Below are 13,645 nucleotides of genomic sequence, written 5' to 3' on the forward strand. Positions count from 1 at the left end.
TACATTAGTAAGGTCGTCAAATCTATTTTTTTTAATTCTTTTTAATGTTTATTTATTTATTTATTTATTTTTTCTTAAAAAAAATTTTTTTTAACCTTTTATTTTTATTTTTGAGACAGAGAGAGACAGAGCATGAACGGGGGAGGGGCAGAGAGAGAGGGAGACACAGAATCGGAAGCAGGCTCCAGGCTCTGAGCCATCAGCCCAGAGCCCGATGCGGGGCTCGAACCCACGGACCGCGAGATCATGACCTGAGCTGAAGTCGGACGCTTAACCGACTGAGCCACCCAGGCGCCCCAGTGTTTATTTATTTTTGAGAGAGACAAATTGTGAGTGGGAAAGGGGCAGAGAGAGAGGGAGACACAGAATCTGAAGCAGACTCCAGGCTCTGAGCTGTCAGCACAGAGCCCAATGTGGAGCTCAAACTCAACAAACCACGAGATAATGACTTGAGCTGAAGTCAGACTTTTAACCGACTGAACCACCCAGGTGCCCCTCAAATCTGTTTTTGATTCATATTTTACTCTGTTACATATAAAAAGTGACCATCTTTAGACATGATCTGTAAATAAATACTAAAAATCAGAATAGCCTAGAAAATAAATAGTTTGGTGTTGTCAGATGTGAGAATTCTGTACTTTAATATTTTATTTTTATCTGCAGCTTTTGTTCTACATTCAGGATAGTGATGATGTTTATGGCCTAATAATATTTTTTCCTATGGAACACCAGAAGATTGAAAGTAGCCCGGGTGAACGATATTTATCCCTGAGTTTTACAAGACTAGGAGGAACCAAAGGAGATGTGAACATGTTTTATTCTGCACTTTATATTCCTGCTGGAGCTGTAGACCCTTTGCGAGCAAAAGATGGCATCTTAAATACATCCAGGAGAAATAACCTCATTTTTCCAGAGCAGAAAACCCAAGTTACTACAAAATTACCAATAAGAAATGATGCATTCCTTCAAAATGGGGCCCACTTTCTAGTAAAGGTATTTTAATGATTAAAACAGTTTAAACTTTGGCTAACCTGCACGTGTACTTGTCTCTGTGAGAGAGTTAACTGAACATTATCTTGCCCTTATTTATGGTTTAGATTCTACCATTGGTTACTAAATTTTGTTGAGGGGATCCAAAGAGAGACTGTGTCTGTTCCCAAGCCATATAAGGATGAATAAAACAAGGATCCTACTAAAGTTAATATTGTAATCAAGTGATAATAAAAGTACACCAACTTGAAATGCAGGTCAGAATATAATGGGTGACACAATGGAGTAACACAGATTGTTTAATGAAGAAGGGCCAGGGAATGGGGAGATAGAGTGAGAGATCTGCCATTCTTTGGAGTTGATTTGGACTAATGTGACATAGGAATGGGATTTGTAGGATAAATACTGTTTTTCATGATGGCTGCTGCAGGGAAGGCATTCCAGAAATAAAAAAGCAATATGAGAAAAATTGTGTAGATATTTTTAAATAATATACTGAAATCTGATTCTTTTGTCTATTAACTATAGATGCAATCTCTGGCTTTTCATCTCTTTAATAATAAGAAGTTAGGGCACCATAACATATTCTTCCATGTTGTGTTTTATTTTTATTTCTTAATTTTTATTAGCCAAAATATTATTTTATTGCCAAAATTTTATTTATTTTAATGTTTAGTTTTGAGAGAGAGAGACAGGCAGACAGAGCACGAGCCGGGGAGGAGCAGAGAGAGTGACAGAATTTGAAGCAGGCTCCAGGCTCTGAGCTGTCAGCACAGAGCCTGATGTGGGGCTTGAACTCCCGAACTGCAAGATCATGACCTTCGCTCAAGTTGGATGTTTAACTGACTGAGCCACCCAGGCGCCCCTTATTGCCAAAATTTAAAAAATCTGCACTCATTTGTGATACTGTGGCTCATTTTCCATGCATTTGGTTTTGGTTGCATCTGAAAATTAACAATAAAATTGGTGCTTATCAAATTTTGGTTATGTAAATAAATTTAATACAGAATTAGATAGTATGAATGGATGGATAAAGAGTTTATAATCCTGTGTCACCACACATTTTGCTAACCGAAATATATATCAAATGAAATAGCATATTCCATTAATTTTTTCTGAATCATGCACATTTAAACTGGTTTCATGGGGCGCCTGGGTGGCGCAGTCGGTTAAGCGTCCGACTTCAGCCAGGTCACGATCTCACGGTCCGGGAGTTCGAGCCCCGCGTCAGGCTCTGGGCTGATGGCTCGGAGCCTGGAGCCTGTTTCCGATTCTGTGTCTCCCTCTCTCTCTGCCCCTCCCCCGTTCATGCTCTGTCTCTCTCTGTCCCAAAAATAAATAAAAATGTTGAAAAAAAATTTTTTTTAAACTGGTTTCATATTTTTGCCTAGAGTTTGTTTTGTGGTTTATTGTTGCTTTCTCTGGTATTAGTAATTGCTGTCTTCCTATATGCCATCCTTACCATGTTATAGCTTCCAGTTGTCTTATATGTTGGATGGTGAGATTAGCCATATTAACTGCTTTTTATGCTTGCTTCACACCTGCTGCTTGGGATGGGTTTTACTGAGCTCCTGAATTTTTCTGATCTCTTGCCTTTTCCTTCTTGAATTGTGTTTTAGTTTTGTTGTAGTATATCTTCCTCAAATACATGTGCACAAAAGGAATATGCAAGGTAAACTTTTGAGTCTTTGAGCAGCTGAAAACAAAATCTCAAACTCAACATTGATAATTTGGCTTGGTAGAAATTTTTAGATTAAAATAATTTTTTCTTCAGCACTCGGAAAGTATTGTCTTTTAGCTTCCACAGTTGTTGATGAGAAATTTGAGGGGAAAGACATTATTTACCTTTTTAGGTAACTTGCTCATTATCTCTGGAGGCTTTTTTAAATGTTTTTGGTGTTCTGAATTCTGCAGGGTTGTGTCCCACCTTGCTTATTAGCACTTGGTGGGATAGCTCTTTTATTCTGAAGACTTTTGTCTTTTTTTTTTTTTTTAAGCTGGGCCACTGCTCATGCTTGTCCCATTTGTGTATTTCTTTTTAAAATTAGGGGCACCTGGGTGGCTCAGTCGGTTAAGCGTCCGACTTCAGCTCAGGTCACAATCTTGTGTTCCGTGAGTTCGAGCCCCGCATCAGGCTCTGGGCTGATGGCTCGGAGCCTGGAGCCTGTTTCCGATTCTGTGTCTCCCTCTCTCTCTGCCCCTCCCCAATTCATGCTCTGTCTCTCTCTGTCCCAAAAATAAATAAACGTTAAAAAAAAATTAAAAAAAAATTTTTTTATTTTTTATTTTAGAGAGAGAATGCATGCGAGCAGGGGAGAGGGGCACACGGAGAGAGAGAGAATCTTAAGCAGGCTACACGCTTAGTGCATAGCCCATTTTGGGGCTTGAACCCAGGACCCTAGGATCATGACCTGAGCTGAAACCAAGAGTTGGACACTCCTCCAACTAAGTCAGCCAAGCACCCCATTGTTTGTGTATTTCTTGAGGATTCCTGGTGGAGGGGTCTAGGTTACCTGTTATGGAGATATATGATTTATCAGTATATGGAGGATGCCTCTTTGTAATATGTGTACCCACCCAGAGGGAGACCTTTTGGCACTATTCCCAGAAATTTTGTCACTAGTGGTATGACAGTCTGCCTGTTTATCTGTATTATTATTATTATTATTATTATTGTTATTATTATTTTATGTCCCCTCAAAATGGGGTACTTATGATGTGGTGCATACTTCTGTCTATGAGGATAATGCATTCTTCGGAGCACCCATGAATTTCTCTTCGAGTGATGGGTGAGGAGAACATGGCCTTATATACAGTTGTATCTGCCTCCCCTTGGCTTGTGGGATGCTTTTGTGATATGACTGGCCAGATTGCTGGGAGGGGTCTGGATCTGTGAAGTGGATTGAGTGCACGGTTGAGCCTGTGGCCCTGGCCCTGTTGAACAAGAAGTTAAAGTGACAAGAATGCAGCTACTAGAACACATTTAGAGATACATTTAGAAAGCTGTGAGTTTGGCCTTATAAAAAATGTCACAACTTTTAAAAAAAAAATTTTTTTTAACGTTTATTTATTTTTGAGACAGAGACAGAGCATGAATGGGGGAGGGTCAGAGAAAGGGAAACACAGAATCCGAAACAGGCTCCAGGCTCTGATCTGTCAGCACAGAGCCTGACGTGGGGCTCAAACTCACAGACTGTGAGATCATGACCTGAGCCGAAGTCGGCCACTTAACCGACTGAGCCACTCAGGCGCCCTGTCACAACTTTTTAAAATTGGTCCCAATAGATTGGAATACATACTGACTTCACCAGCTTGCGCTTAGGGCAGTATTTTCCCAAGTTAGGAGTTTTCAAGAGTCTCTGGGTGATAATAACCTCTCAAGAAGAATTTCATAATTTAATGGAGTTTTTTTTTTCACTTTTGGGGTGAACTCTGTCCTTTGCCTTCTCTGCTGTTGTTGTCTGGATTCAGAGCTTTCTTATTAATAGACATTGTCTTAGGCTTCTGTAAAGAATACCGTAGACTAGGTGGCTTAAACAGCAGACATTTATTTCAAATAAATGTCTCCCAGTACTGGAGTCTGGGAAGTTGGAGATCAGGGTGCTGGGCATGGTGAGCGTCTGGTGAGAGCACTCTTCCTGGTTTGCAGACTAATAGTGTCTTATTGCTGTGTTCTCACATAGTGGACAGAGAGAGAGGAAACAAGCTCCTTGATGTCCCTTCATATAGGGTCATTAATCTCACAAGAACTCTACTCCATGACCCAATTATCTCCCAAAGGTCCCATTTCCAAATGCCATCTCACTGGGGATTAGGTTTTCAATATGTGAATTCTGGGGGAACACAAACATTTAAATTCATAACATATGTTTCAGTGTATGTCAGTATTCAGTTCTCCCTCTGTCTGCCCCCAGTCTTGCACAGGGCACAAATGATATGTGAACCGAATTATTATCCCAAGTGAAATGAGCAGAAGTTTTACACAGTTACTTTTGCTTTCATGGAGGCCTGGTCCTCCTGGCATCATGGTAATAGTGTAGTGGCAGGAGTTGAGTTTGGGACTGATGATGCAGTAAAGTTGATCTTGAGTCGTAGACAACTTTTCTGTGCCCTTTTTAGCTTTCTGATTTTTTTCCTCATGCTTCCTCAAAACTAGTTTTTTACTGTGTTATAGACCCTATATCTATATAGGGTCTGTGCCAATATTAGTAAGCTTTTAGTCTTTTGAAAATATCCAATATCTCTATCCAAGTACCTGCAGAAAATCTCTTTGTAAGCAAAAGCTTATTCAGAACGTTCTCTGGATCAGATATTATCCAAGCTATTTTTCATCTTTCCATACGAACATGACAGAATTTCCTTTTTGATGATACTTAAAAAGTAAGGAAAAGCTTGAAGAAGTGTATAATGTCTGAATTTTGGTGATGCCAGTTTAGAAATCTGTTTGCACCACTAATTCCAGACTCAATTCTTTATCTCTTCTGTATTCAGTTAAAAAACAAAAGGTCTTACAGCACAGACAGTTAATTTAACACTATAGGGCGAAAGAGACATTATTAGTCACGGACACAATTCCTCAAGGTTCAAAACAGCTGTAGGTTGTGGAAGGCTGGTGGAACTTAGAAGGTTGTATAGTTTGTATAGTACATAATGGATGAGCAACTCAAGAATAGGAGGCATCAGACTCTGTGTGGAAAGTTGAATGAAAGTGAAGAAAGGAGAATCTGAGACATGAGCTCCTCATTCTTCACCAACCCTCTCAGCTGAGTACATTAGTCTGAGATACAACTTTTGGCAGGCTTAGGGTTTGCTAATGTGCTGTCCCAGTTGCAAACCATCTGAAAGCAAAGAACGACTCTTTGTGAATGGGGCAGTTTGATTTAGCAGATGCTTAAGGAACCCAGACAAAAAGGCTTAGAGACTAGGAAATAAGCCTTGGAAAATTAGCATTTTCCTTTGGATCAGTTCATTTCATAGCCTTCTATATCTTCTTTCTTTGTGTTTTCAAAAATATTATATTTAGAATGAATTCTGTAGCTTTTTTGGTAAATGTAAGCTATGACTTATTTTCCTTCTTTTTAGAAAGTTTTGAAGGAAAAATACATTGAGTTTTTTTTCTTGATATAAACAGTATTATTAGTTTAGCTCTTTCTGAGCGTATGGGAATGAGATTGTTCATTTACAAACACATGCTGACTCACACATGGCCATATATTTTAGAAACATCTTTGCCTTCAAGCAATGCACTTATATTTATATGTGATTCAAATATATAAATTTTATGTGTTTCTTCTTTGTGATATTTTTTAAGATAAATAGTAATTTATATGTGCACATATATAATCCTTTTCTCTAGAAAGAATGACAGTTATGTGGCTTTTACTGTTTACCTTTACATTGTATTTATTTTATAAAGTAAATGCAGTATACTTACATGTTCTATTTTACTTGAATTAGTCTACATACCATATTTGCGGGAGAATTGGTCAATCTGATTTCTTTGTTTTCTTTTACTCAAATGACGTATTTACCAAATATGTAATTTTTCCTATCTTTGTCTTCCTGTATGTGATTTTTAAAACAAAATGTATGACATTTAAAAAAGGCGTTTACTTTTGCTCTATAAAATATATATTGTTTATCATAAAATGTGAGGTTGTATGTTGGATCAGAATTAGTCCTGTCCACTTGTGGAAAATCATCTTAAATTGCAAGTCTCTTCTGGTGGTACTTACTCGCATCGTTTCCACATTACAAAGCCTAACAGAGGGCTCTATAGAGTGGGAGGTCCATAATGTCTTACTAAGTTCAAAATTGCTTTTCAACTTAAAATCTCTATGATTTTTCCAGTCTTGTAGTGATTGTCTGTTCCTATACTTCTCAAGTGAACACTGCATGGGTTGATCAGCTGAATTTTGGAAAGTTAGAATATTAAGATGCTGAAGGTTTGTAATATACCAAGATTCCTATAGAGCTCATCCTGTGTTGGAGGGATGAGTCGACAAACATTTACTGTGTCTCAGTGCAGTTTTGGGTCTATGTCATGGCTGGGAAAAGGCTGAGAAGACCACAGACTCACAAGGACTTTGCTGGAAAGTAAAAGTCTGGAGTGCATAAAATGATGAGCAAGAAACATGTGAGATTTATGATAAAGTTCTAAGTTTAGTGAGGTTAATAGTAGAAATTCAGAAAGAGATAGAATAAAGATGACTGTAAATACCAGGAAATCTTCTGGAAAGAGAGGGAGATTTGACTGGTGTTTAAGAGTAGGTGCACTTTGGACTTGTGAGATGATGAGAGGCCATTCTAGATGAGAAGAACACCATGAAAGTTATTCTAGTGGCCATGTTCATTAAGTACATACAGGGATAATTTGTGTTATACGTAGGCTGTTTTTCTTTGAACAGAAAGACATGTTAAGTTACATTTGGAGTTCTGAATGATCTTCTGATACTGAATTTTCTCTGTCAGGGAAGGGGGAGTGGGTGACTGATTGCAGGTGTGGTGAGTGGAAGAGAAGAATGAGATATGGGCAACTCTATTTGGCTTTAAAGTCAAGATAGTTGGGTATAAGTGATAAGGAGGTAAAGAAGATGGCAGTGTTGGTGATGTTAGTGGTGACGGGACATGGAACAGAGATACTGATTTCTATTTTGGACATTCTGTCTATAAGGTGTCTGTGTGACATTTAGATGATGTCCTGTGACAGTTGATTATAAAGATTTAGAATTTGAAGGAGAGATCTAGGGATTTTTAAGGAGAGTGTATGAAATTATAAGATAAAGGGCTTAGGAAGAACCTTGGGGAATAATAACTGAAGAGCAAAAAGAGCCCAAGAAGCCAGTGCAGGAGATTGAAATAGGATGGTGAATGAAAGAGGAGGTGAAATTGCCAAGTTTATTTGTGAACTTTAGCCGTATTTACTTTGGTGCCCCGTGCTATTATGACTTTTTTTTTTCAATTTAAAAATTTCTGTTCTTTAAAATTTTTCATTGTGTTTGTTTCTTTGTTTATTATAGTTGGAAACTGTGGAGTTGGTGAACATAATTCCCCCAATCCCACCTATAAGTCCTAGATTTGGGAAAATCCAAAATATTTCTTTAGCGGTTACTCCGGACATTGCAAATGGAGAAATTGGCTTCATTAGCAACCTTCCGATCATTTTGCATGAACCAGAAGATTCTGCTGCTGAAGTGGTAAGTAGGCTTGTTCTCATTGATGGGGCCTAATGAGTCTTGAGATAATGCACAGACACTATTTTTTTTTTTTTTTTAGTATTAACATACAAAAGCAACAGATCTTTTTTTTTTTTTTTTTAATTTTTTTTTTCAACGTTTATTTATTTTGGGGACAGCGAGAGACAGAGCATGAACAGGGGAGGGGCAGAGAGAGAGGGAGACACAGAATCGGAAACAGGCTCCAGGCTCTGAGCCATCAGCCCAGAGCCTGAGGCGGGGCTCGAACTCACGGACCTTGAGATCGTGACCTGGCTGAAGTCGGACGTTTAACCGACTGCGCCACCCAGGCGCCCCCAAAAGCAACAGATCTTGAAAAGCACCAGCATTTACAGCAAGTCTTCAATATGTCATTTGATATAAATAACTGATGAGGATGTGATTTTCCATCATCTTTTGCCATATTTGAAAAAATAAAATTAGAATTAATCGCTCATGGCCAGAATTGAGTATTTTGACATGGCTACTTTTAGGTATTGCTATGACATTTGACAGAGTGATAGCCAAATATATTTTTTTGTTGCCAAGTCATGTGTACCTCAGGTATCCTTGGCCTGTTCCATTTCTTAGCATTCCTTATGTTTGCCTCCTGGGGCAGCACTGGGGTGGCTGCCTTGGGTTCTCTGCTTGGTGATGGAAGTGATGGTGGTAAAGTAGTGGAATGCCAAATCCTAGGAATTTTATATTATATATATGGGTAAATTTTTGTGTATGCGCACACACACAAAAGCATATTCATATATTCAGCACCCCTACCTGCTCCCTACCCTAATTGAATTTTCCTGCCGTCTATCCAGGGATGGCTCTAACCTTCAGCTTTACCATCTTCTGAGTCACAGTCTATCCCTGAGACCCTTTCCAAGTCTCTCACACTTCTGTTTGATTTAAAGTAGTTTGGGGTTCAGATCAGAAAAGAAGATAACTGTTTTTGTTATCAAAGCCTCATGTCAAAATGGGGTGTCTGCAACTTCCTTTGTTTGTATATTTCATTCTATAAATAGGCAGAGAAGCTAATTTTTTAAGATGGTTGTGATTTTTTATATTTTTTCTTAATATTCTGTTTCCTTCTAAAAACTAAAAAAAAAAAATTAAAGAGTGGATTGCTTTCTTTCATTCATCTGTCATTGTACCATTTCATATTTTTCCCTTGAGAGAAGTAAGTTTTGAGGGAAAATTTTGGGCTCTATGAACCTGAATTCTTCTCCTTCTGGGAAACAGAAAGGGTGGAAATTTCCCTTGGTTCTGTTTCTCTGTGTTTCATCTGTAGCCCAGGCCACACCCATTCTTCAGGGTGATTAAAAGGCTCAGCCCTCTGTTAATTTTTTTTGTCTTCCCTAAATATCTTATTTTGCTCCCTAGTCTCCAGCCCTGACTATTGCTAGTCAAATTAGCAGAATGGTTAGTGAGGAAAATATCTTCCATTTTTCAAGATGAGATGTATTAAAAAAGCAAAGAACAAAGAAAGTACTTTTTTTAGGGGCTTAAAAAATGGCATATCTACCATTAAGTATTCATTTATATTCTTTATTTGAAAAAACTTTATCATTATCTATAATTTATCCTTTTATTGTGTATATTTGAAATCTACTACACTTAAAACTACCAAATATAATTTGTTTCAGAATTATTATAATATCCTTTATTTAGATCCTACAATGGAGAGGCACTCTAATCCTCTCCACAAACTTACAAAATAGGGAAACTCTAGCTTCATTTCACTTGTGGAAATTGAGGTCAGGGAGGTTAAGTAACTTGTCCAGAGTAACCCAGAATTATGATTTGAGTATCTGATTTTGTTTCTACTGCATTTATTGTGTGGGTTAGAAACATTTATTTCTGGTATTACTTTGTATTTTTGCCCTCATCATTTTAGGATGCCTCTCACATAATTTTCTAGTTTTACTTACAAAAGCTCATTTTTCAGTTTATATTGTGATACTACGTTAATTCTTTTTTCAGAGAAACTGCAGTGGAAATGTATTCTTCAGGCAGATTATTCTGTTTTTCATGATTTTTTGACTTTTAAAATATTTTTCTTTTTATTAAGACAAATCCCAGGTTAGGGATACTTCTGGGTGGGAGCAATTTCGTAGATAAATTTGATTAGCAAATACTAATAAGAATTAGCTATATCTAAAATTATTTTTATGCTTAAACAGAAGGCTTGTTCAGTTGTATTTTTAATGTCATCTAATAGTTGGCTTCTCTATGCAGAATGCATATATTCATAATTCACATAATAACATGTGCGTGCCCTAACTGAAAGCTTATATAATTTGTTAGCATATGTTTCAGAAGAAATTGTTCCATTTTTTTTTCTTTGTATAAGGTCTACATTCCCTTACATCGAGATGGAACTGATGGCCAGGCTACTGTCTATTGGAGTTTGAAGCCCTCTGGCTTTAATTCAAAAGCAGTGACCCTGGACGATATAGGTCCCTTTAATGGCTCTGTTGTGTTTTTATCTGGGCAAAGTGACACAACAATCAACATTACCGTCAAAGCTGATGATACACCGGAAATGAATGAGACGGTAACACTTTCTCTAGACAGGTAATAACCCGTTTAGTTTATGTTTATTTAGTAACATGTATATGTTATATGTTCAAGGTCTCTGAAATAATTTTTTGTTTTAATTATTTCCTCCATATAAAGTAAAAAGAAAAAACTGAGTGGATAACATTTTGCTCCTCTTCTGACGTTTTGTTTTTTGTTGATGCAACTATGAGTGTTATGACATAGTGAACTTTTACCCTGCTATTCATTATGAGGAAACATTACAGGGGAAATTTATGAAAGGTATCAGATACATCATAAGCATAGCTAATATGTTGCTATATTAAAAAAGTAGGCAGCAACAAATCTAAAATGTTAGGTTAAGCAGACAGCTCTGTTGGCTTCATTTTCAACAGGGGAGAGGATTAGAGCTTTATTTTGAGTGAGTAAAAAGAAAGCGTTAATCTTTATATAATTAAATTCTCTTTTAGCATAGAATGTGAACGCTAAGTAGTAGTTATATTTTTAAAGAATCAAAAGTACAAATTTAAGAGGTATTCTTCTGTAATAATGAGAATTTACTTAATATTTCTCAGTGGATAATTGGTATTAGGAAAATATTACAGTCTACTAAAGAGAATTTTTTTTAAGCAATTCAAAAAATCTCCAAAAATGAAAAAGAATACTGTATTTAACTGATGTCAGTTAATTAAAAAAAATCAAGATCAATCTTATGTACTGTAATTCCCTATATTAAAGTTGATACATATTAGAGGGGGTTAGTGTGATTGGAGGGCTTTGTAAAATTCATATTTTATAAACAATAAAATTCACAGATAAATTTAATTGGCATTATCTTATATTACATGAATCAGGAGTGAAATAGTAATCATTATTTTATGGAAGCCCTGATCCTCTATATTTTACCATTAGGTTTTTCTTTGTAGGTATTTTGCGTAAACATATTCCATAAACCTGATTAGTAGCTCTTCTTTATGTTGAGGAAAAATAAGAATGTACGGAATAAATTTACAGAATGTCTGCTATGCATTTTGTTTTCATAACCGTTTTATGTGTACTTTTTTACGTGAAAAGTAACAAAACAACAACAAAGTGAACAAACAAAAAAGCAACAACCAAATGCAACACTCACACTGTCCAAATGACTTATGTTTTAAATACGTATTTCACATTAAATCTTATGGAAAGGTATTTCAAATGACTCAAGAAAATCAGTGAAACGTAATGTAAATGAAAACTGAAAATGATTATTTTTTCACCTACATTCTTTTTCTCTTAGTTAGGTTTGAGGACTTCTTAAATCAATAGACAGTCTTCAAAAATAAACTGAAAGAAAATGAACAGCAGTTATAAACCAGACATATAGCAGTTCATAGAAATTGTTAATGAGTTTCCACTTTGGCCAAATGTTTAAAGAATGATTTAAATTTCATCTCTGAAAGTTTATAGTGACTATAATTCCATCAAAATAGTCAATTTTAACTTTATAATATAAACCTTTAATTAAATATAATTTTTATGTGTTTATTTCTCTGTCTCCCATCGGCAAAAACAATACACAAGAAGTACAAATCATGGAGTAGAGAATTTCAGGAATTATTAGTTCCTCTCTTTTCAAATACAGGAAATTATTTCAATTTTATATTAAAATGTTTTAATTCAATTAGCGACTAGTGCTTACTTGTATTAGTTGTGCATGAACAAGAATGAGCAAAGTACCTTTGAGTGTTCCAAGACATATTTAATTAAATAAATATGAGAATAAAATCTTTGATTGGAAATAATATATTTTACCAAAACCTCCATCTCACTTTTGCAAATTTTTAACAAAACTAAAATGAAAGAATGAATGGTAGTAAGTATTATTATGTTATGATATAATAGTGCAACAAAAATAATTAACACTTTATTGTGGTACATTATACACTTTCTCTAAAGTCAAATACAAGTTCTCTGTAGTACAGATAAAAGTTGCTCTGGAGTTAAACAGTTTATGATGCTTTCAATATCTTATCAGGTAAAAAATGTTTTACTGTTTAGTTTTCCCCAAATCAGAAAAGACATTATTTTTCCAATTTATTTCAGAAAACTTTTTGTATATGTGGTGTATAACCCCATTTTTACAATGTTATTTGACTTTAAAAATGAAGCCCTTGTGTTGTGCATGTTGACATGTGTTTTTTGAGGCTGTTTGAAAATGCAATACATTGTATATTTGAAAGTATTTAGATTTCCTGATACTAAGTTCTTTGTAAGTAATAGTTGTCAAAATTAAAAGATAAACTGCTGTCTTATGGCTTCTTGAATATATTTCTATGCAAATGGGAAAGGTATGTATTTCTTTGCTTATAGAGTTTTAATTTTTTCAAAGAACAGTTGGCTTTAGATCTGAGGACAAAGATTTTTGTTTTTTTAAAAACCTCATTAAAGCTACTAAGTAATTATAAGTCAGGCTGAATGAGATTTGCTCAGCTGCTGCGGTCTGTGAGCATGCACAGTGCTTGGCAGGCCTCCGCGCCTTGGAGCAGGCCTGGAAAGGAATGTCTTCAATGGGTGTTGACATGCTGGCTGGCCATGGGGTCATCCTTCCCAAGTGGGAACTGCTGAACCTCTTGCTAGCATTTGTCAATAGCAAAGAAACCAATGTGCAGAATTCCCATAAAGTGTACATTACTGGCTCATGGGGGAAAAACGAAAGGCTTTCTTTAGCTTTATTTTTACTCTGTCATTCAAATTCCTAGCAGTATTAGTGAGATTTTGGCAAATGGTGTCTCTGTCTCCTTTTTCGTCCCTCCCATACTTCTTTCTGTGTTGACAGGGTAGAAACCAAAAGGTTTGTCGTGTTTTTTGGGTAAGTGTACAAAATAATGACTGGGTTTTTTTTTTTGTTTTTGGTTTTTGGT

At 36.1% G+C, this 13,645-nt stretch overlaps 1 protein-coding gene across 1 annotated transcript in view; it reads left to right on the forward strand.

The window, feature by feature from the left end:
• ADGRV1 (adhesion G protein-coupled receptor V1) overlaps nucleotides 1–13,645 on the forward strand; it is a 564,199-nt gene that overhangs the window by 51,641 nt on the left and 498,913 nt on the right. The window contains exons 9-11 of the mRNA XM_043593538.1: nucleotides 664–993; nucleotides 8,010–8,186; nucleotides 10,555–10,778. Of these exons, the coding sequence (XP_043449473.1) occupies nucleotides 664–993; nucleotides 8,010–8,186; nucleotides 10,555–10,778 (731 nt within the window). The remainder of the gene's footprint in view (nucleotides 1–663; nucleotides 994–8,009; nucleotides 8,187–10,554; nucleotides 10,779–13,645) is intronic.

The sequence above is a fragment of the Prionailurus bengalensis genome, chromosome A1, assembly GCF_016509475.1.
Source record: "Prionailurus bengalensis isolate Pbe53 chromosome A1, Fcat_Pben_1.1_paternal_pri, whole genome shotgun sequence".
NCBI lineage: Eukaryota > Metazoa > Chordata > Mammalia > Carnivora > Felidae > Prionailurus > Prionailurus bengalensis.